This window comes from Coffea arabica, chromosome 2e (genome assembly GCF_036785885.1).
Source record: "Coffea arabica cultivar ET-39 chromosome 2e, Coffea Arabica ET-39 HiFi, whole genome shotgun sequence".
Classification (NCBI taxonomy): Eukaryota; Viridiplantae; Streptophyta; class Magnoliopsida; order Gentianales; family Rubiaceae; genus Coffea; species Coffea arabica.
This window is the reverse complement of record NC_092313.1, coordinates 13,364,311-13,388,150: the sequence shown is the minus strand read 5'-3', so window position 1 is coordinate 13,388,150 and position 23,840 is coordinate 13,364,311. Positions and strand designations below refer to the sequence as shown.

Below are 23,840 nucleotides of genomic sequence, written 5' to 3'. Positions count from 1 at the left end.
GAATCCACAACCCCATTTGGCAAGTGAGTTTTTTGGGTGTTTGTCTAAAACTTTACTGTAACTTATTGTAGAAGTTTTTTAAAATTTTTTTGAAATGTGTAAATTTTTGAATATTTTGAAGTGTATAGTTTAAAAACTTTGAAAAGTTTTTTGACATTAGTTAAAATTTTTTAAAAACTTGGCAAAAACTTGCCTGGCAAACAAGGCGGTTTCCATCTTCTCCTCCTCCATGTCACTTGTTTAGCTAAGTTTGGTTTTGTACGAAACAAAGCAAGAAAAAGGAAACCAAAACCCGAGGCCCAGGAAGGCGGAAGAGACTTTTGTTGAGTGACCTTTCTAACTGATCCCTTGCACAAAATTACGGCAGTGAGGCCTTTAGATGGATTGACCATACAATCGTATGACTGAAAAAATTACATCGAAGTAACAATGGGAGATCCCCCAACGATGCGGTTCGCTGGTAATTATATGCGGTATGTCACCAATTTGAAACCCGCCGTCGTATCGCGTTTGCATTCTTGAGCCCTTACAGATTATTTGAAGGCCAAATGAGAGAGTTAAAAATCATCTAATTAATATTCATACCACCTAAATTGCTCATTAAGGCCCTTAACAGAGTATTTGTCCCTACCACCTAAATTGGTCATTAGGGCCCTTACAGATTATTTGCCCTTCCTAATCGTGATAGAAACCCAAACAACAAAACAGCAAAAAATACTTGAAGTGTCTATAACAGAAAGTACGACACAATACGTGCAGCCTAAGTATCACAAGACGGTCTAAAGGATCTACGGCCTCGCAGGTTGCATTTTGTACAATTATACGCGAGTTTGTCCCCGGTGTGAATCAGAAGAATTTCGGTATAAATCATCCTAGGTACCCAAAAGTTAGAGATTAGTGTTAATAAATTCGATTTGAATTTGGGAATAAATTAGGTACAGTTGATTTGTCATGATCTAAAGTTCTGGGTTCTAATCTCCCTTTCTCTCTCAGCCTCATAAATCCCGATTTTTTTTTTTTAAAAAAGTAGAATTTGGTGTACCTTGGGGATAAATTATTTTTTTTTCCTTCGAACTTGGGGGTATATTACTAATTTACCTCCAAATGGCACCAAATTGAACCTGCGAGCCCGCCCCAGTCCAAAAGCGGCCCGAGTCAGTATAGAATATTCATCAACATATTAATTAAGGTTGCTAGCGAGGCAGCGATGGTTACAAGACTCTACTAACTACGAATCGAGGATAGGTGCGGCTATAGACGTTTGGTGTAATTATCCAGTTGCTGCACTTCTCATGCATATAATATGGCATGCATGCTCTTAACTATATATACATCCAATGTCATTTTGAGATGTAAAAAGCTGCTCAACTGCAGGAATTCATTCGGCAAAGCTCAACCCTCTTGCCACTGCAATCTTCCGTCACATTATAGAACAACCATGAGCATTTTCATCGCTAAACATGTCCCTGGTCCTATCATCGATCACAGTCGAGAGTGGTGGTTTGTGATAGTAACCATGATCATGGCCATTGTATCCATGCACCTCATAATTGTATGAAGAGAAAGAATACTTGTCATGTTTGGTGAAAACGGTAGCCTCAGAGGCGAAATAATTCTCCGGATTAACGCTGAAGTTGGTTGCCGGATTTCTGTAGTAGTGACTGTAGTATGCATAGTTGAAATCATGATATTCAGGGTTGTATGGAAATGGCCATAGCTCAGCTAGTCTTCCGGTTTTTCTCACGGTTTTGAGAACCTTTTCTTGGTCTGCATAGCCAGTGACTGTCACCTTTTGCATGCCCATGTCCACATCAACGTTATCAACCCCTGATTATACAAATTCAAGTGAGTTTTTCTGAACGCTCATGGCTCCAAGTTCATGAATTTTCCGTTCTTTTCTTTTACTATGCTCTTTCACTATTGATTACTTTTGTATCCAAAAAAATTCACCCTGTGATATTGGAAGAGGAGTTTGTCTGTCATGGCGTTGTACTATTACTATTATTATGATGTTGAAAACTCGAAGTTAAGACAATAGGGTGCTTACTGTGGCCTATTAGCTACAAAATAATGAATATGCGCAAGCCACATTTTTGTTGAACTTCTGTCCTTAACATAAAAGCCAGAACATCTAGGTGATGATCCGCGAACAAGATAATTTGTTTGCTTTTGAGTTGTATATAAACAATTTATGTTGGATTGCCAAAAACAGGAGCTAAGTTATTTTGTTTGAACAGTTCAAAATGCTATTTCAAAGCAAGGCTGCCTAGAGAACAAGAGTCAAATGTAAGCAAAAAATTGTTTAGGAATATGTAAGGTAGCTTGACTTCCGTACTAAATCTTTGCTCGAAGGATCAAAAGCAATTAGCCAGTTAAATAATAAAGGATCAAAAGCAATTAGCCAGTTAAATAATCTGTTCTAAACAAGTAACAAGCACATCAAAATCCAGTAAAAAAAGAATGATTGTACAGAACAAAAAAAAAAAAAAAAATCAGAGAAATGTTTATATTGTTTAAGGGGGTTTTGATACCATCAAGTTTCCGTAGAGCTTTCTTGATCTTGCTTTCACATCCAGGACAGTCCATGTGCACTCTCATCTCCACAATCTAAACCAAAATCCAAAAAAACTTCATATATATTCACTTCATATATATTCATATTTGCTCGAAGGATCAAGTGGATTTGTAAAAGCGCATGCATAGCCATCATCATGCACGAAAGTTGTTCATTTTACAATCTCACACATGAAATTTCACTAGATTTCTATTCTATTATTACTAAACGAGGTCATTCATCAGTTGAAGTCTCTTATTTCAAATAGAGATCATTCACAGTTTTAACCAGCCCTGAGTTTTTTTTTTTTTTAAATGGTAAGTGTCGATGCCACGATTATGGGTTACATTACATATAATCTTATCAAAGAAAAGACTTTTAGTGGTGTCACGGACAAGCTTAATTCCATCATTTCACTCAATAAACATACGCATGAATAATGCAACACACAAAAAACAAACATGCATGTTAAGAAACACTAGTCTAAAATTTGAAACCATCCGATCCTGCGTCGACTTAACAGGTGAATGGATAAATACACAAGCTCTTGCATAGACACATGTTTTAGTATGATAAAATGCAAAACAGAAATTGGAGTTAATTAGAGGAAAATCTGACCGTCATCTTGAGGCTTGAGGATTACTCAATCTTGAGGAGAGATATGTGAAGCTTTCTTTGCTGAAATATTGCAAGGGATGAATTCTATGATGAAAAGGGCAATGCGGAAGCAGATCCTATTTATACTAGCTTTAGAGAAGCATATATGTATTAATTAAAATGCAAGTTGTAACAAGGGATAGAGAGAAGTATAAGATAGAATAATATTCAATGGTCCGACCCATTATTTCTTACACTTTTCCTTTGGCTTGCTTCTTAGAGACAATTCTTGTGGAGGGACCTGTGAGAAAGCTCACTGAAATTCTCTCAAATAAGTCCACTCTGTTGCTATCTTTACAGTTACAGTATCCTCTAAATGGTCCATCGAAACAATACAATGCAGAAATTCTATTCTGTAGCTAGAGACGAAGAAGATAATTGATCAATTAATGTGTCACCAACGTATGTCTTTGATCTACCATTTTACCTCTAAACTATGGCTTTAAGTACAGAAAATTAAGTCGAAAGAATTTCTTATAAGCTGGTTATCAACCCTAATTTAACCGTTAAATAATTACATGGAAACACAAAATGATTAGTACAAATTCTACATCATTTCTAAAATTAGTTTGCCTTTCCTGATTGGCTGAACCCACAAGATGGTTTTACCCATGCATGCCAATGACAACGTTTTATATTGGCAGCAACTAGCCTGACAATTGACAGTGTCAAAACGTTGAAAACAGGTTATTTTCTAGGTAATTAACATGATAGCGATCCTCCTAATTTTTAAATCAGAGCATCCAATAAAATTCATATTTGTGGTTGTGAATTATTCAAATTTTTGTGCTGTCATTTGACCACCTTTTTCTAACAATGTCATCAAATTACGTAGAAACTTCAAACTTGTATGATGAGAAAAAAAAATATGTATAAAAATATTACTTAAAATGTAATTTTTCTCCTGCGTCATCTCAGACCTAGGCTTCTTTTAAGACTTCAAAAGTCGTCGAAAATGCATTGTAAATTACTGGATGGTGACTTGCCTAAGCAGTTTCCCTTTCGGCGTTACAAGTTGAATTTTCTCATGGGATTTGTTCTGAAAGTCGTCAAAGGTAGAAAAGCAGAGTGTGAAAGAGATAGTTTGGAAAATACCTTAAATGGCAAAAAAGGATTCAAAAAGCAAAGAAACTTTTATTGCATATCTTGTGAATATCTGAAAAAAAAAAAAAAATCTTCAACTTGATTTATAAGAGGACTATATCAATTATGCGATTGGCCAAGAGGGAATGTTTCTGATCTTCCTTGAGTTAATTTCTTTAATTTATGGCATCATCGTTTTGTGACCAGGTGACCTGTGAATTGAGCCTTGGAACTTTTCTACAGGTCCAAAGTATCTTCTAAGACATTGCCTCTTTATCCCAAAAAGAGGCCATGGTTATTTATTTATTTTTAATTATAGTTTTCGGAACTTATTGGTTACTTAAGATAATTGAAGACTTCTTGTTTCTATAGAGTAATTTATGATCAAAATTTTAAATGACTTTCTCTATTATGTGTCGTAAGGGTACACTAAAACAAGGGGTGGACTCCCTAAGGATTTTAGCATTATTATCTATTATCCATCCCCTAAATTGCTAATATTCTAATGGTTAAATATTTTGTCTTTCGCGGACAAAATAACACCCTGCTTCCAGACATGAAAGGAAAAATGATTTTAAATGTTCATGCAATATCCAGACATTTTTTTTTTTTCAGTAACTACTTGTATAAATTTTTTTTATATGAAAATATTTAGATAGGTTGGACTTCGATTACCATCACACGTCAAGATATACTTTCAAGAATATTAGGTCACTTAAATGGATCTTATAAATCACTCATCCGATGTGTGGGATCTGTTATTGGACAATCTATAAAAAAAACCCTTTAAACAACTTTTGATTTTGCAAGTATATTTTGACCTGTAATGATGACCAGAGTGAAATCGATCCTATCTTTATCTCTTAGTAAAAAAATTTGAGCTTGAGAACTATCATGCAGTGTTGCTAAACAGTACAAGTGAATGTGACAGCCCATGTCTCAGGAATAGTAGTAGGAGCCCTTTTAGATGCTCGCCAAACAGAACACATCTCCGCCTAGATTCCATCTTCAATGGAGAGCCCAATGCACAAGCTAGAGTTGTATGGTAAGTCCAGCACTGCATTAAAATTTAAATTCCTACAAAACTCAGATTTCTATATTTTTTTTTTTTGGGATAATACACTCCTTAAACCTTTAAGCACCAAGCAACAAAGCATCCATGGAAAATTACTCTGGATGCATCTTCATTCTTCTCTACCACTTTGCCTCCTTTAGATGCAAATCGCTGTGCAGATGGACTTGCAAAGATAAATTGAGATCTTTGGTAATCGTTTTTACTATTTTATGACGATTGTATAGTATAATTTGTTGCCGAAAACTAAAAATCATTTAGCAACTCTTGTTGTAGTATGATTAATTGTGATATTCTATTTTACTACCAAAAGAAACAAATTGTGTTTCACTCCCTTCACCTCATCAAAATGATGCCATGTGCTTTTCAATGACAATGCTTTGGTTTACATGAGGTATGACATAATTTTAATTCGTAATGATTGATTAGTAATGTTATAAGTGATGTACGCAGTAGAAAATGCTTAACCTAAATAATATTGCCTATTAAAATGACTTTGAAAGGTCTCTTACTATATATACAACTTCACCAGACAATATTCCATGTGAAAAAAGCGGATTAGATTCAAGTTTTCAATTTGAATTCGTATGGGAGGGGAAAAAATCGGAGCAGTTTCTGAAAATACAAGAAAACAGACCATGGATTGCTCATGGCTCGAGGAAATTCCAAATGCCTAGAAACAAATACTATCCTCGAAGCCTTGGAGCAACGCGGCAAGCAACACGAATAGATTTTGCAGAAGACAAAACTTTGGATTAAAAAGACACTAAACTACACTGCAATCCATATTCTGATGGTTGATACAAAGTTGCGAACTTCGTTTATTTCACCAAACCTGTCTCGAAAATGTCATTATTCATCACTATAAATAGAAAGCTTTCGTGGGCTTTAAATCAAGCTACACTAAATCAAATTAAAAGCGCAGATTTCAGAACCCGAATCAACAATAATGGGGGAGAAGGAAGGAGGAGTTGTCAAGAAGGGTCATGAAGAGGGGCTGAAAATGGCCGTTTCACTTCTTGAAGAGTTTGAACTTCCATTGGGACTTCTCCCAATTGCTGATGTGATTGAAGTAGGTTTTGTGAGGAGCAGCGGGTACATGTGGATAGCGCAGAAGAAAAAGGTTGAGCACAACTTCAAGATGATCAGCAAGTTGGTGAGCTATGGCACTGAGATCACCGGTTACATTCAGAAGAAGAAGATCAAGAAGCTCAAGGGAGTGAAGGCTAAGGAGTTCATGCTATGGCCTCCAGTCGGTGAGATAACTACTGATGATCCGCCCACAGGAAAGATTCATTTCAAGAGCCTTGCTGGGATCACAAAGACTTTCCCTGTCGAGGCATTTGCTGCAGGCCAGTGAGCAAAAAGGCCTACTAAAATCATGCATGATCTATGAGTTACTGCACTTTTCCCTACTTGCTGTTTTTTTGCAGCATTGTCTTTTTGTTGTAGCGTGTAATTCTTCAGGAATTAACAGCAGAATGCAGTAGAGAATAAATGTTTCATGCACAATTAAACTCTTAAAAGATGATCTGCTGATCATGGATTACACAAGAAAATCTGTTGGGTTTTTGAAGAGTTGAATTATCCATTTACCTGGGAGTTTAGACCAACATAGCAACCTAAAAGAATACAGCATGATTGAAATGCAGGAAGAGATTTTTTTGCATACTCGTGCGAGACCGATTGTCCAAAAGCTCACCTAAATGCATAGGCACCTTCCTTGGAGGGTGTTCGCGATTGGATCGAAGGAAACAGTTTCATAATTATGTTGCACAAGAACAGGCGCCCAAATGCATAGACGCTTTTCTTAATTGGTGCTGTCTCAAAAACAAACAAGGATTTGAAAAAAAAAATCAACTCCATCGACTGATGACCTTTGTTAATACTTCCTATACGTTACGTGTTTGGAAAGGACATTAGCTGAAATATTAGTTGAAATAATTACTATATCATATTTTGCGATGTTATATATATGATATTATATATATGAGATAAAAAGATGATTGAAAAAATAAAAAATTTGTGTTGAAAAATATATTTATGATGCAAGCTAATAATTTTTGACCAAATAAATGCTATCCAAACACAATTTAAAAGTGCATAATCTTAATCTCTTTACAATTTAACCCTCCGTCATGAATGAAGAACACACTTTCTAAAAGAATACCCATCAAGTTTCTTATGCGATGAATGCTTTTTCTCTTCTTCCCTCCAATTCCACTACATATCAAACAACCAAAGTTATCGCTCGTGCTTCTGTTTAAAGGCGTGCTTTGCAACCTGCTGCTCTCCCCTTCCCCAATGCGCCAAAGCTTGAGCTTCTAATGGCAGTTTCTGAGGTCAGCCACATCTAAATTGATTGAGGCAAATTATCCCCTCCTGTAAAAACAGTCCTCTTTGACAAGATAAATTCAAACAAAGAAAGTATAGATCGCTGTGATGATCATCATCTTCATTGTCAACACCTAAAATGCTCTCAGTGGCACAACTCCTTTCAAATCTGCTGCTTTTAAGGATCTAATGCATTGCTGGGAGCGGTGAAACTTCACCTGAAATGTAACTCGTTCAGAAAAACTCACAAAAATTCCACATATACAAAATTTGATGTTTAAATTCAAATTCAGATGATGTGAGATTCATCTAACCCTGTTAGTGTATACATTGACAGTGTAGGAAAGATTAATCCTTAATAAAATAGATGAAAATTTTCAACTTCAATGTCTTGTCAACACTAAGCTCCACTTTATATAAGCAATAGTTGCATAGGGGTGACAGATACACAAGTTTTAGGTTTACAAGCTGTTTTAATAATTGACTATTCGAGAAACATATTTCTTCATAAAGCATACTTGTATAACATCCACTTTACGCTTGAGATTGTTGATAAACCCCAGATGGTACTTGCATTTGGAGTTTCAAGAGTAGTGCAGTTCTGGTAGAAGGTTTTGCCGAAGCACATGATTGGCTTACAGGGAACCTGGGGTAAGAAAAGCAATGCTAAAGAAAGTTCGGATGATTCTACGAAGTTACTCACCTTGATGCTGCCACAGTATGTCTTTTTCATGTCATCGATCACTATAAATTGAAACCTTACAAAGCTCAACTTGACTCATTTGCTGGTATAGAACTTCAGAACTCAGGTAAGCGCCATGAAGGATCAAGTCTGAAGAAGGATCACAAAGAGGGGATGAGACGGCCATTTCACTTCTCAATAGTTTTTAACTCCATTAGACTCCTCCCCCTTTGCTGATGTGAGTGAAGTTGGCCTTGTAAGGAGCACTGGCTACATCAGGATACTTCAGAAAAAGATGATTGAGCACAGCTTCAAGATGATCTGCAAGCTTGTTAGTTATTACACTGATATCACTGACTACATTGACAAGAAGAGGATCAAAAAGCTTGAGTGAAGGATAATGTACTCATCCAATGGCAAACTCTAACTAAGATAATTGCAGATGATGCATCCCACTGAAAAGAATCGCTTCAAAAGCCTTGCTAGAGTAACAGAAACCATCCAGTGTTGAGGCATTCGCTACTGACAAGTAAAGAAAAAGTCTATTCCAGTTATCCACATTCCAATTGTTCATGGATCAGCTAGTTTTGCTCACATATTCATCTCAACCCTCAGTTCCATCTGGTTCTTGATCAAATGGAATAAGTTATAAGATAATTACAATGTGACTAAGAAAAAACTGTCTCTGAGCATTAGTAGAAAAGAAACAGTAATACATAGATCTTGTTACAGCTCTTTTGGCTGTGAAAGAAACGTACTCCACTGCCGTACCTGTCCCTGAACACCGAAACAAGCAAACAGACAGAAAGGCTGTTGAGCACAGCTATTTCAGAAATTACCATTGTAGAGGACGCACAACTTCCAGCAACCTAAAAGTCAATATTGAGCATTACCTTCTAAAGTGCTAGAAAGCATGTATGTCTTCAAATTTGAAAAATCCTTGAATATAACAATGGCAGTGGCCAGAAAGCTTGTTCTACATCCCGACATTGACTGTAACCCCAATTTGCAGGTGTATTATAACTATGGTACCATCTTGTTCATGCCTTTTTATCTTTAGCCATCAGCCAAAATGCCAAAATGCCCACACAAATGACACTTCAGTGTTGTTCTTACAAACATTGAGCTTAACTAATTAAAGGGTAATACTCAACTTCAACGGAAAACTACATAAATCAAGATGAAAAGGCATTGTTTGAGGCCCTAACTGCAAAAGCATTTTAAATTTAATTCTTATCGATCGATATCAATAAGTCAATAACTCAGTATTAGCATTACAAGCATCGATTCTATTCTGAAGAAAGATTCTGCAGCTAAGAAATGAAGCAGAGATCAGAAAATAGCTAGAAATCCCAGTTATGTAGTTAACACTGATAAGTACCATTGATCACATATCTCAGAAGAACGTGCCCAATTTGTCAATTATGAGTAGCATGAAAAGTGCTGAACATTCTAAATGGACCCTGCTTTCCAAAGATAAGATTCTTATATTTCTTAAACAGAAAATAACTCATATTGGTGCAGTCAGTGAACTATATTCGTACTTTCAAGCATCTGCAACATAACACTTCATACTAATGTATCTGCAAAACTACAGTTCAAAACTCTCCAAATAATTTGGTACAGTAATTAATCCTATTACTCAATTCATTATGCAGCTTTACACATTTTTTATCTTCATCTCCACATAAAAAGTTTAAACACTGAAGTGTCAGCTCTTTATCTTGATTAATTTCATAAAGAGTAACAACTTGCTGGTTTTGTAGCCTCTTGTTGGCTTAAAATTAAAAGTTTATTCTCCTGGACATGAAACAAATTCCTAATTAACAATAGCAAGCAGACAAACTTTTTATTGTGATAAAATAAGAGGTACATGACTAGATAGAACTATTGTACTTCTGTACTAATAATAAAGATAACTAATTCCTCAATCAGGCACTTAGCCCAATAGCAAACAGAGGAGCTTCCTAGAAATATGGTCAGTGAAACATACTGAACAAAAGTCCATAAGTTAGGTTTAAGTCCCAACAACGTAACGTCCCAACCTCTCCCATTTCTCAACCTCTCCCATGCACTCCAGCGAATTCTAAGGATAATGAACCCATACATAGAGAACAAACCAAGATTAATTACATCATTATGTCCCCTTTACGTCCATGGAATGTTAGAGTTACAAAAACAGGCAAAAGGAACAACAGAAACCACTACCAAACAAAATTAAGACTTCTGTATGAGGCTGACATGCATTAAAACCAAACATATTTCAGAAAAATACGCATGGAGTTTAAAAGTTTGAGCGGAAGAAAGAGGTAACCAAGGGGTAAAAAAGACAATACAAATGTAGTGCACAAAATAGACCTTAATGTGATCTCATGAAATACACTAAAGGTGCATTATGCAAACTCAAATTAGCCATTAAACCCATCATTTCCCATGTACATATACAAGACACTCTTTCTTCGTCAACATTAATGATCAGTGCCCAAACTAAAAAGATAGGACAAGTGCCAAAGGTGGCATGACAAAGATATATATATATAACAAATTAGCATACACAACAATACTTAACCAAAAACCTGTTTAGGAAAGACAAAAAAGAAAAGGCCATCTTGCTGAACTGTTCAGGACTTGGAATATCCTAGAACTGTCAAAATGATGCATTGTATTCTGCTTCATTATGAATCTAAAACATTTCATACTTCAGAGATTAAATACATGCAAGTCCAACAAGGCATTGTAATACCCCTTCTCTATCTCCTCCTCTCTCACTTGATGAAGGAGAAGTGTTTCGATAATCAAATCTTCCCAGTCAACATCAACTTGTATTTTCCTTTTATTGCTAGCACTTATACATTGTGCAAGACATAGATCCTTTCCATCACCAAAGCCAGCTTCAGATGGATGCAAAATCCTCTGAATGCGTGATTTAGCAGCATTTATCTTTTCTCTCCTCCTTTGATATGTCAAGTTTCCTCTATCAAAAGACGGAGGGTTTGCATTCAATCCAACATCTTTCTCAATAATTTGCTTCAGCAAAAGTTTCTTGCTCATTTCTGATTTGCCTGTCCACCACTCTCTACAAGTGTAAATGTCATATCCCTTCTCCTGTTTTGTCCAATCTGCCTCTTCTATTTCTGCAGAAGACTTAATCAATGGTAAGTGATCTAAGAAATTTGAATAAATCATGGCCAAGCATTCATGCGAAATCTGGAGATTATTTGTTCCTTCTGTTCTCAAAGTTGGAGAATTCTCCACCTCAAAATACTGCAAGTCCTTTTCCACATCACAAGTATCATACCTGTACCCGATTTCTTTGTTCAAACAGTCAGCGACTAAATCATCCAAATCAAAACCGACATGATCAAAACGATTCTTTCCACCGCACCTTGATGACGACTTCAACTCCATGTACTGAATTACTGAAGAAGCATTCCTGATAATATTCTTGACAGTAACATCTTTCCCCCAAGGTAAGAGTTGTGCAACTTTTACAAGTCTTTCCAACAGCTCCTTATACCTCTTCTTACACGTTCGCACTGCCACATACAACTCCTTTGCAACCTCTTCAATCTTTACGTGAACCTGATTCAACTCTGCAACAAACACCAAAATGGCAGCCACAATGGGCATTGGTCTTCTCCCTGTAGTCAAATACCACTTCATCGAGCACTGCACCAAGAACACCCCTTGCTTCAACATCCTTCCAACAATTTCCTCCTCAACCCCACTAAAGCTCGGACAACTCCTAATTGCACGTTCAAACGAGCTAACAATATCAAACTCAGGCAACTTCAGATCAAGAAAATCCACAACCCGATGCACCATTCTTCCCAACTCACTAATATCACAACCGACCACATTCGCCACTTCAACAACCGGCAAGCTTTTCTTATCCTTCCTCATTACAACATAAGCACAAGCCCCAACAAAAATTGGAAACCATCTCCCCTGACCATATTCACCCTCTGTTATCCTCTCAACCATGGCCTTAACTTCATCATACCGCGAGGCCGCTAATCCTAACTTAAATATCAAATCTTCTATCAGTTTTTGAGCTTGATAAACTTTAGTTTGCTTGTAGCTATACACACTACCGGAGCCCGCCGTGCCTACGCGGACAAAGGTGCCAGCAGGACCAGTAATACCGCCAATGTGGGCTTGAAAATTCTCAAAATCCTGAACAACCCCACATGATGAACACACCAAGTTGCCAGTATCACCATCTACTACGAGGGTTCTCTTGCTGCAATTCTTGCAGGATCCAGAACTCTCCATCTTTCAATCAAATAACTGTAAATTAAATTAGCCTCAAAAAACCCCAATTCTATATTATTTGGTTAATGTCGGAATCTCATTATTAGGGATTTTTAGGGGGCTATGTCTTGATGGTAAGACAAGATGGAATTTTAAAATTTCAAGAATTGGGTATCGCTAGATTCTGGACAAATAGTAAAATACCAAAAATTAAGTTCAAGAAAAGTGAATACGTTTGTGTGCACCTAATTTTCTGCAACTTTTGTCCATGAAGATTACAGCAATCAGCACCAGAAGATTTGAGAAGGCCTGAAATACAGCTGGGGTCTAATTTTAATTTATAAACAGAGATCAGTGGGAGTGGAGAAAAGTCAGAAAACGACTCACCGTCTCTAGGATGATTTGGTTGCCTTTAGCCGGGAGTACTGAAGCTGATGGTACGATGAATGACACATTTAGATGACTCTCCATATATATTCTACGGAAATCCTATATTTGGATGGAAAAAAGGGGTACTTAAAATTCGACTACAACTGAGTGAGGTAAATAGAATAAAGATAAGAATTACTCCCTCCGCCCATTGAAAGTGTCATGCTTTCCTTTTTGGTCTGTCCCAAAATTAATATCACTTGCTATAATTGGCAATAAAACTTTCCCTCATTTCCATCTCATGCCCTTAAATATACCAGATTCCTTTTAAGTTTTTGATGGATCCCATAAAACTACAAGAGTTGCTCTAATATGCGTGAGTCTCACCGCAAATGCAAACAATGGCCGTGCAAGCTACTTTCTAAAAAAAAAAAGGCTGGACACATTTTTAAAGTATGGTCCCACACATCTTGCCATCCCTTCTTTTTCTTTCTGCCACTCAATGGAGTAATGCACGGAAGGGGTAGCGCTGGAACTTAGACCAAAATGCGACACTGTTGAAAAGAAGCTCAAGACCCGAAGTGCGACATTCATTTCGTGACGGAGAGAGTAATATTTTATATACTAACAAAGTATACTGTTATAGTTGGATACATGATAATTCATTTAAATCTAAATTTAAATATTGTCACAGTTGAATGCATAATAATTTATCTAAATTTAAATTTAAATTTCAAATTTTACTCATATGTCATACATTCAACCGTGATAATATATACACCATCAGTATATATAACATTTACTCAAAAGATAAACAGAAAGATGCCCACTTTATAATTGTCCCTATTTTTTCTTTTTCTTCTGCAGATAAAGTTAACCCTAAGTCCCATATCATTTACTTTAGAATTTGGTGTTGATGTTCACTTAATGTATCAATGTTGTGTTTGGATTCTTGAAACAATACACCAATTCTAAAGAAACAAAAAAGAAAAATTAAAAAGATACAATAAAGCCTGTTTACGGTTGATAGAGTTGATTGAAATTTACTTCATCTAAAGTTTTTAATAAAAACGCTTATTAAATATTTAAGTACTTTTTAAGTATATTGTTTGGGTACATATTTCAATTAGTTAAATGAGTACTTATTGTATTAGATAATGTGTAATTTAAAATTTTTTAAATGTATTTATCTCATTATTCATTTCATAATATAGGATAATTAAAACACTTATAAGTGTTTTTAAGTACATTGTTTGGATACGTATTTCAATTAGTTAAATAAGTACTTATTGTATAAGATAGCGTGTAATTTAAAATTTTTTTAATGTATTTATCTCGTTATTTAATTCGTAATATAGGATAAAATAATTATATTTAATATTTATTTTTTAAAATAGAAAAGCTATTCTAAAAATACCAAGTTTGAGTTTTTGTTAGAAGTGCTTGTAACACCAAAAATTCCACTCCAATTTGGTACGACGATGTTTATCAAACGCTTCAAAAGTGTTTTAAACACTCAAAAGTGCATTTTTATCAAAATCATCGCAATCCAATCCCAGACGGTCCCTAAATAGTGTAGAATGTACCGGTGCAGAGGCAGGTGTTGGCGATGGATGGTGGGAGGGAAAAGAGGTTGTTTTAGAAGATGACGGGTGTTTTTTGGTATTTTAGACAAACAACCATATTTATGAAAATTCCGACTCATTGGTGCACATAGAAATTAGAAATCAAGGATCTTTCATGATATTTTCACCTAAATATCACTTCTCGTGACAACCTTCAGGTCTTCAATTTGCCCTCCAAATTCTTTAGCAGAATCCTCTGCAGATTTGCTACAGTAGTGCACCTCAAGTAGTGAGAGGGTAGGAAGTTCCCCAATACCGTAAGGGATCTCCTCTAAGGATTTGCAAGACCTCAGAAGCAGGTGTTCAAGGCATGGAAAATGATCAGTGCTTGTGGCCTCCCAGTGTACTAGATCTGTACTTTCTATTAGCAACGACTTTAGACAACCAAATGCCCCTTCATTTAGTTCCCATCTTGGTCCTTGAAAGGCAAAGTTTTTCAGTTTGAGTACTGTAAGGTGGCCTAAATTGGCAAAACTGGCCATATCCCCCCATGGAAGATAGCTCCAACTCAAAGTCAGTTTTTTGAGCTTGTAGGGTAAAGAAAACCGACATAAATCCCGCGTTTTACTTGTTTCTCTGAAAAATGAACACTTGAGAGTATCCAGTTTACACAACAAGTGCAGATTGGCTAGGCATTCAGATGAAACACCTGTAATGTAGTCCTTTTCTGTTTCACAGATGCCTAGCTTCTTCAGTTGGGGCATGCTGTTGAAAACCTCCCGCGTGCAAGAAGAGAAGCTTATCGTGGAGAGACTAAGCAGATATTCTGGGGCAAACAGTCGATCAAAGCTCTTCCTACCAATTGTGGGTTTCTTCAAGTGACTAACTACACTACAGTGAAAATGCCTCAAGGATGGCATACTCCAATATTCCAAAGACAGAATGGGGCTTTCCCATGGGCCACGAATGAGTATGGTTTGGAGATTTCTAAGCTGGGACATTGACGGTGGAAGCTCATAAGTAACATTAAATGCGATATACCTCAAATGAACCATTTCCAGTACTTGGATGGGGAAATGATCAAAATGAAGAAAGTATATGTCTAATACTCTCAGCAATTTAAGCTGTAATTCCAACAATAGGAGATCTGGCGAAAAGCCATAACCCAAACTAAAGCACATAAATGATATGGCATGTCTAAATGATGGCACCGAGTAATCAGTGATAGAGTCAAAGTGGATACTGAGCCGATACATATCCCGTATGCCTGTTCGAAAACCTTGGGCACCTCTTGGTGTGACATACATGAACTTCTCTTTCTCAGCTTCTCTCACGCATAGTTCCCGCAAGAAATCATGGAGGCGACATGTTTTGACTTTCCCATCAAAATTTCTCTTTCCCACCGAAACCAAGTTTCTGCCAATTAGGTCGTCTAAATAATCCTCTGCAACCTGTTCCATGTCTGCTATGGGTTCTGGATCCAAGAAACCTTCAGCAACCCAAAGATGAACGAGTTTCTGAACTTCAATATCACAGTCTTCAGGGAAAGCCCCCAAGTACAACCAACAGGCTTTCAGGCGATTGGGCAACTTCTTGTAACTCAAAGCAAGTATGTCCAGGCAATTTGTAGGATCATTGCGCATAAATGACCTTACGCTATCCGCAATGTCTTGCCAGCAGTCTAGTCTTCTCATAGTTCGCAAGAGAAGACCAGCAACAACAACAATCGCCAGGGGTAGTCCCTGACATTTATCAGCGATTTGCTTTCCGACATCCACCAAGTCATGTGGGCAACTTTTTCTTCCAAATACCACCTTTTCCAGCAATTCCCAACTGTGATCTCTATCCAGAAGTCTCATGAAATGGTAAGGTTTCTCCTCGGGTTTCAACTCAGTAATAATGGACCGACTAGTCAATATTATACGACTTCCTTTTCTGTCATCTGGAAGATATCCCTGGACAGCATTCCAGGCCTTGATACTCCACAAATCGTCCATGACAATCAAATATGTTCTACCCTTCAGTTTTCTATAAAGCTCTTCACCTATATCTTCTTTACTCTTTTCATGCTTTTCATAAGTGGGTTCTGAAACTGAGCACAAGAGGCTGAAGAGCAAATCTTTAACTTCATAAACTTGGGATGCAGTGACCCATGCACGACAATGAAAGTGCAAAACAATTGAACAATGACCAAAAACTTTTCTAGCAAGAGTGGTTTTGCCAATGCCGCCCATACCCACAATTGTCAGAATTTCTAGTTGAAATGGTGGTGGTCTAGTAAGCTTTTCTGTGATTCTCCTCGTATCGTCATCAAGACCCACCACAGCATCCTCCTGATTTGTACTGCCTTGGGCTTGATGTGAACCATCAAGTGAAGCAGACCCCAATTGCAAATCTTCAACAGTAAGCTCCTCAGAATTGATTTCTTTGATGTTGTTCTTAATAGAACGAACATTTTCTAATGTCTTCTGCAAAAATTTGACAGCATTTGCACCGAAAAGACAGTTGACCCTCTCTTCAAGACCGAAAATCCTGTTGACCCTCTCTTCAAAAGAACTTTTCCCTTCTGGATCTCCTTTCCTAACCCTTAAACAGTATGTCAAGGCAGGCTCAACTTGATTTTTTATTATGCGTAGGTCAAAAATGTCTCTGGCTCTATATGCAACATCTTGGATACTTTTCAATATATCAAGGCATTTATTTGAAGGATTGTCAAGAATGATCAGCAAGGACTGAAGCTCCTTGCACAAATTTGTTGTGTCCCTGGTCACTTTGTAAAAATAAACTATTTTCTTTTTGAGTTGGTTCCTTCCCAGACGCTGTTCTCCTACCAGCGTACGAACAAGTTGCCAAAGAAAGTAGTTTCTTGCATCTCCCCTGATGATGTGAGGACCGGTTACACCAAAAAATACATTCAAGCCTGCCTGAAATGAATCAATCTCTTCCAAAATGTTTTTCTTTTGTTCCTCCATTTCCAGCATTTCCACTGACAGAACTCGCCCTTCTCTTCTTGGCAGCTGGTATTGCGACAGAAGCCATCCACTATCATACTGATACCGAATAGCCCGTTTCCCTTTCGGCGAATCCAATATATCAATAGCTTGCTCCAGATGATATTCCGACTCGTTTGATGTTGCTTCCAAAAGCTTTATGACTTCAGCAACTCTTTTATTGTAAACTTCGGCACGCTTTATCTTGATTTGGAAAACCAAATGTGAAAATTTCAACACGTACTCTAGCGTTTGGACAAGAGAAGCCACAGCAGCATAAGCCATCTATCTCTCCCACAATATAGGTCTGCAGTTCTCACACAAGCTGCAGGTCAAGAAATTTTTTGATTTGGCATATCAAGATGACAAATCAATTATCATCAAACAGCAGTAAAACAATACTTCTTCAATAAAATGAAAAAAAAAAAAAAGAACTCCATCCATCAAGAATCAAATATCTTCCTTACATTTTTAATCTGCCCCAAATTAAATGTCTTCCTCACATTTTTTTAGCCCGTCCCAGAATACATGTTTCATACAGATTTCTCAAACTATTGCTTCCAACATTTGCAATTTGTGCTAGGCAGATACCGAGTAAGAAATTCAATTTGGGATGAACTGAGCAGCAAGCATAATCTGTTATCCCCAAAAGAAGACGGATTAAGTACCAAATAGCATTAAAAAAAAAAAAAAGGCATCAGCATCATGAGACAAAATAGAGCGTAAAATACAGAATGTCAATAAAACCGATCAAACAGTTGAATAACAGAATTAAATTGCAAAATGTAGAATTTTAGCTAGATTGCGAAATACAGAATTTAGTGAGACAAGTGGGCATAAACCAGAAAATTGAAGGAAGACCACACGGATGCACTAAAAAATGAAAGTGGAAAGCTACATGGCGATCAGAAGGGGATTCTTACTGATATTGATCGCAATCACAAGCGAAAAGTGCCAGCGAGGGTGGTTTCACTGGTAACTAACTGATCAACACTATCTTGAATGATTTCCTGCTTTCTAATTCTGCACAAGATTCCTTTTTGAGTGAGAAGAATTTAGGCCTAGTTTGGGAGAGAGAAAAAGAGAATCAGAAAGCGTGATTTTTAATTGGGAGAGGAAGAAACAAAAAGAGGAAAGGATTAATTGATGGGGATGTAGCAGTAGCATCAAGTATCACGCTTGACTGACTTGGTCAAACGCGGCCTCATATCAAGGAATTCTTTCAGCTCTGCGTGAAAAGAACTCATCTCTTCCAATATCTTTTCCTTTTCTTCCTTCATATTTGATGCTCTACCAATACAAGATCCCACTTGGAGTGACTCTAGATGAAAAGGATTCCCTCTTCTTAATGGCTGATATTGTAACAGAAGCCATTCAGGATCGTACTTGACAGTTCTAATATAATGTATGATCCCACTCGTTTTCTCCTAGTTCCAAAAGCTGTATGACTTCATCCACATTTTTATTGAAACCTTTGGCCTAAATTATTTTACTTTCGAAAAGAATACAGGGGAATTTCTCCAGATGTACAAGGGTTTGAATTAGAGAGGTCACTTCAGCATAAGCCGTCGTTTTCTTCCTCCCTATCCCTCACATTAAGAAATTTTCAGAATTTCCTCAAATTAGGTATGATCCAATACCAACCAAAATAGATATCACGATTACATAAAGTTCTCAACTTTTGGCATCAGCAGAAGGATTTTATTGATCAGATTGCAAAGTTCAGTAATTGGTTAGAGTGCTAGGTAATTACAGAAAATTGAAAGAGAAGCTTGAATAAGATAAAATGCAAAAAGAACAAAGAAATCAGAAGAATCAGTCGCACTGTTCTTGATGGGAATGGCAAGAGAAGCAAGCTGGAGAGGGGACTTCGAAGCCAGGCAACAGAAGAACATGTCAACTGAACTGTGCAGGCTTCAGTGGTGAAATGAAATGCGAGGTGGTTAGACTGAAAGGTCAACGGTGAGACACTATGCAAATCGTAGATAGTCAGCTACAATTATATCCTAAAGTGTTACAATTGTGCACTAACACAAATAGAAACAATTTTAAAAAATAATTGTAAAAGTACCATCTTGCTACATTAGAAAATTGTGTAGCAAGAGTTCTTTCTCTTTTTTAGGCTGACATGATATTATCTTCTTTGCTGATGCCTGTTGCAGAATTCTGTTGACAGTAATGTAGTGAAGAAATGACGACCGTTTTTATCATTTTGTAACAAGGGAGTTATTGCCATGGTAACGTTGTGTATGTGCTCTCCATGGAGTATGCAAGTGCAGTATGCCACTTAATTTTGACCATCTTCCCGGATTGTAATTTGTTGATCTGGTGAGATCGAACATTATCTCCGTAATATAGGAGTACAAACGCACCTGTTCTCGCAACATTGTGTCCTATGAATTTAGAACACGTGAGATTACTAAATTTACGTACAAGGTAGCTCTGTTCTAAACGCTCAGTAAATCAGAAGTTAGTATCAAAAAGCATCTCCACAACATGCTTCTCTCTGAATTTCAGCTAATAGCAGTTCCTTCTTTTGGTATACAAGTAAACTTAGTCGTGTTGACTCCCACCTGCTAGATTACATGACATGCAAAAGTGCGACCAACTTACTGATTTACAAGATTACTAGCGGGCTTCATCAGAAACATTAAACCAGGAGAGAAGTGTATGATGGACTCTCAAGCATGCTAGACTAAAAGCTTGCCAAATAGAGTACCAACCAACTGCTTTATACTCATGACAATATTGCTAAACTAACAAAAATATGCTATAAGATCCTCGATCATAATTGACATTCATCAATCCGATTTTTGTGCAGCTGAAACGCAGGAGTGATCCACTTCCCACAATTGCACTGCATGCCAGCCCAATTGAAGGATCCCAACCGGGTTTTACAACCCATGCACATAATCTTGTCTTCCACACCACCGTCTTGTACTGACAGCAAATATGAGTTGAACGATGTTAGTGCAAGACAAATATCCGATATTGTTGAATAAAAAGCATGAAATCTGCGAATTGACTAACATGATTCCATCCACTTCATGGGCTCTACAAAAATAGATGAGCATTCAGGTGGCTCGTTTTCCACTTGGGTATGACTTCTCTTTTTCCACTTAAAACACTTCTGCCCACCTCCACGTTCATGGGGAACAACCATCTCCTCTGTAGCAACGATTCTTCGACATTTCTTGCAGCGGTACGTGACTTGAGGTTTCAAATCAGATCGCAGATCAGACTGATTAGGTGCTTCCATTGCAGCTATTCATAGCATGTCACCCAAAAGGGAACAAAAAATATATATATATGAACATAGAGCACAACCAGGTATTTTAAATACATGCTCCGATAAAAACTAAAAACGAAAACAGGCAATATTCCAACACATTGAGATCTCACATATCCTCATAACATAAAAATTTCTCAGAACCTCACATAGAGAGGAAATACACGCAATCACCACTTCAGATTTACTAATTTCTGCAACCACATTCTTCGGTACTAATTAGTTAAAAGTAAAAGAGCCAAGAAGATCTCGTTATCCTAATCAAAATAGATACGAATGAAAAAATAACTACTCAAAAAGGGAGTGATTAGGTCCATAGTCACATCCATATATATAGACATACCATTAGCTAATTAGAACATCAAAAAGGAGCCATTAGACCCTCAGAAACAATTCCCTCCACACAAAAACAATAAGGGATTTTACAAGTCAAATCTTTTAAGCAAACACAAAAGAAGCTTAGATGGGCACGAGAACAGAACAGAGCTCTAAATAAACATGGCAGGGCTGCTGTACTATCAGGGCTTTGGAGTCTGTCTGGCGGCGCTCTGTTGATAATGGTAAGAAAGGTGGGTTTTTTAGGATACATCATAAGTTAGTAAAATATTACTAAGACTTTTCTGATAAATCGAAGTACAACGAAGGGGAGTGTGATTTTGTGTGTACCTAATTTTCAGGAATTCGTTCTCGCCACAATCCGCATCAGCTGTGAAGATGAAGATTTGAGAAGGCAGCATGGAGAGGACAGAGAGTTCCTTGCAATATCGATTCTTAGTTTTCGCGTTCATTTCAAGAAACGGGTTACCGGATCCTGGGTCGGTTCGGGTTGCCTATTTGCTGTCCAATCCAAAGAAGAGATCCATAGGAATCCAAACAATGCTACAAAAAAACACTACTGCTTGCCCCAAGATCCTGCAAAATTAGGCCACTTGGTGGCCCATAGACTGTTCTATGGGCCGATAAATTCTTGGTGCCCAACCCCACAAAGTAGTCGTATTGTCAATGCCTCTAATTCCATCCAAGGCCCATCGCATTTTTTTTGTATCAAGCAATTATCTCTTGCAATTTGTGTCAAAGTTCATGCATCTGATAAACGGATTGTTAATGCAAATGGGAGGTCACAATTTTGACTCGCACATTGAAAATCTTGGGTTAGGTTTTCACTTCCGAGTAAGAATCGAACTGAGCGTGCACGCCTCGAGTCGAATCCGGATTAGTCTCACTGAAAGTAGGAATACCGGGTGCTCAAAGAAAAAGAAAATTTTTATGTATCAAGATTTACTTCTTGATGCCTATCTTTATCTTATGTATCATGCAACTGTAGGAACCTACCTTGTACGCGGATGGTTTTAGCATAAAAACTTTGTTGAGTGGTTCATGAAATTTTCTATTTTTCTGTCAATTCCAGTCTGATTAATCAAAGTTAAACTAAAGAACATTAGATAATTGGAGTATGGTCAAAGTATCTTTCTTCATCGACTTGAAAACTTCATTCGAAAGGACAAGGAACAAATAACATTTTCTCAATTAGTTGGGACGTTTTCATCGAGCAGCTAGCTTCTTGGTCATTGCAAGGGCAAAGAAGTAGAGGTAGTGATGTAGACCTTCCGACCTTGGGATCCCTAGAGAAGGCAATTAGAATATCTTATGGACATGTCAATAAGTAATGTTTCAATTAAAGCTGCTTTTCTTTTCTTGGTTTTTTCTTTGAGAAAGATTCAAGCTAGCTTGCTACCAATAACAAGAACCTATAAGTTTGATTGACTTTCATTTTCTTATTTTAAATCAGCTGGGGAGTGTAATTTTCTTTGGCTTAATTGGCAACCATGGTCATGTAAGAAGACAAATTGTGCTTCGTTACTTAGATACTTCTGCTGATATAGGCTTGCAAAATGTCTACAGCCAGATAGAATGGTTGAAAATTTGTCCTTAAGGTGGTTAATTGAGTGAGATCAACAATGAGAAAATGTCAACTTCGAGTTACCATTCTTCTTTGCAAATATATATTGTTACAATGCCATAGATGTAACAGGATGAGGTAATAGTTTTATGCGACTACGTCCAGTTATTGTACTTCTTATAATATTTGATAAACACAAAAAAAAAAATCACGCTTTTAATGTAAAAGAATTGCAAAATTTAGGCGCACAAAAAGAACATATATTTATACAAATACAACAACACCACCAGGGCGATTCCAGATGTGACGTTTCTGTTGAATTTTTGCCAAATAAACATGGCATTTAAAAAAATTTTGTGCGTTTTCTCTTGTAGGTTGTGATAACAACCGCTGTCGGTTTGCTCCTTCAAGGCAAGCCTTTCGCAATCAAATGACGATATAACAAACAATAAAGAGTGTTTGACCAGATTTCCAAACCCCTAAAAGTAAATCGAACAAGAGATAACTAGAAGATTGAATTCCAAACAAGAAATACATGATTTTAGAAAGAAAAAAGTAAAAAAAGAAAGAAAGAAAAAGTCAATGAATAGAATATGTATCCTCATACTCAAAATTTTCAGAGGAAATGGTTATGATGCCACATAAGATGTATCGATCAATAATTAAAAGCTATGTGTTAGTCAACCATAGTTTAATCCAACAATTCTACATGATGACCCTCTATTGTATACGTCTGTTACTTTGAAGAAGTTGCAATGGACTAGAATATTTAGGTTTTATCTGTTATTATTGGTGAATAAAATGATGAGATACAGAATCTCTTTGCATCTTTCCCAACAAAAATTAGCCAACTGCACATAGAAGTTGAAGAACAAGATACCGAAAGGCACTCAGCACCCACATAGCAAATTGAAGTGTGCCAAAAAAAAATGTAGGCACACCACACTGTTTCTAGCAATTTTGATGAAATTGTTATAAGTTGGGCGAGGAATGAGTTGAGTGGTAGAGGAGGAGGGAATGTAAGTGAGAGTTTCCGGATTCAGGACCTTCCGCTTACATTAAAACAATAAATAAATAAATAAAAATTATCA

General features: G+C 36.9%; 4 protein-coding genes and 2 long non-coding RNA genes across 11 annotated transcripts; 2 read left to right on the top strand and 4 right to left on the bottom strand.

Moving 5' to 3' along the window:
• Window positions 1-1,105: 1,105 nt before the first annotated feature.
• LOC113729599 (heavy metal-associated isoprenylated plant protein 29-like) lies at window positions 1,106-3,248 on the bottom strand. The gene is made up of 3 exons (XM_027253872.2): window positions 3,173-3,248; window positions 2,532-2,607; window positions 1,106-1,827 (listed from the first exon to the last, which is right to left on the bottom strand). Exons 1-3 carry the CDS (start codon window positions 3,176-3,178, stop codon window positions 1,421-1,423), a joined length of 489 nt encoding a protein of 162 aa, XP_027109673.1. The 5' UTR covers window positions 3,179-3,248; the 3' UTR covers window positions 1,106-1,420.
• Window positions 3,249-6,269: 3,021 nt separating this feature from the next.
• On the top strand, window positions 6,270-6,925 carry LOC113728606 (uncharacterized protein At5g01610-like). The gene has a single exon (XM_027252994.2). It carries the CDS (start codon window positions 6,316-6,318, stop codon window positions 6,724-6,726), a length of 411 nt encoding a protein of 136 aa, XP_027108795.1. The 5' UTR covers window positions 6,270-6,315; the 3' UTR covers window positions 6,727-6,925.
• Window positions 6,926-10,878: 3,953 nt separating this feature from the next.
• On the bottom strand, window positions 10,879-13,171 carry LOC113731066 (plant-specific TFIIB-related protein PTF2). 5 transcript variants are annotated; one of them, XM_027256115.2, is made up of 3 exons: window positions 13,024-13,171; window positions 12,870-12,945; window positions 10,879-12,672 (listed from the first exon to the last, which is right to left on the bottom strand). In XM_027256115.2, exon 3 carries the CDS (start codon window positions 12,655-12,657, stop codon window positions 11,083-11,085), a length of 1,575 nt encoding a protein of 524 aa, XP_027111916.1. In that variant the 5' UTR covers window positions 12,658-12,672; window positions 12,870-12,945; window positions 13,024-13,171; the 3' UTR covers window positions 10,879-11,082. The 5 variants fall into 5 exon arrangements, with proteins under 5 accessions (XP_027111916.1, XP_027111919.1, XP_027111914.1 ...); XM_027256118.2 differs by having other exon boundaries at window positions 10,879-12,657; XM_027256113.2 differs by having other exon boundaries at window positions 12,882-12,945.
• Window positions 13,172-14,622: 1,451 nt separating this feature from the next.
• LOC113731065 (putative late blight resistance protein homolog R1A-3) lies at window positions 14,623-18,620 on the bottom strand. Of its 2 annotated transcripts, XM_027256106.2 has the most exons (3): window positions 18,484-18,619; window positions 18,028-18,196; window positions 14,623-17,885 (listed from the first exon to the last, which is right to left on the bottom strand). In XM_027256106.2, exon 3 carries the CDS (start codon window positions 17,843-17,845, stop codon window positions 14,759-14,761), a length of 3,087 nt encoding a protein of 1,028 aa, XP_027111907.1. In that variant the 5' UTR covers window positions 17,846-17,885; window positions 18,028-18,196; window positions 18,484-18,619; the 3' UTR covers window positions 14,623-14,758. The 2 variants fall into 2 exon arrangements, with proteins under 2 accessions (XP_027111907.1, XP_071935162.1); XM_072079061.1 differs by lacking the exon at window positions 18,028-18,196 and having other exon boundaries at window positions 18,484-18,620.
• Window positions 18,621-19,385: 765 nt separating this feature from the next.
• On the top strand, window positions 19,386-20,012 carry LOC140036675 (uncharacterized). The gene is made up of 2 exons (XR_011840230.1): window positions 19,386-19,522; window positions 19,723-20,012. It is a non-coding gene; the product is annotated as an uncharacterized lncRNA (long non-coding RNA).
• A 634-nt stretch (window positions 20,013-20,646) lies between these two features.
• Window positions 20,647-21,707, bottom strand: LOC140036674 (uncharacterized). Its single transcript, XR_011840229.1, has 2 exons — window positions 21,516-21,707; window positions 20,647-20,770 (listed from the first exon to the last, which is right to left on the bottom strand). It is a non-coding gene; the product is annotated as an uncharacterized lncRNA (long non-coding RNA).
• Window positions 21,708-23,840: the final 2,133 nt, after the last annotated feature.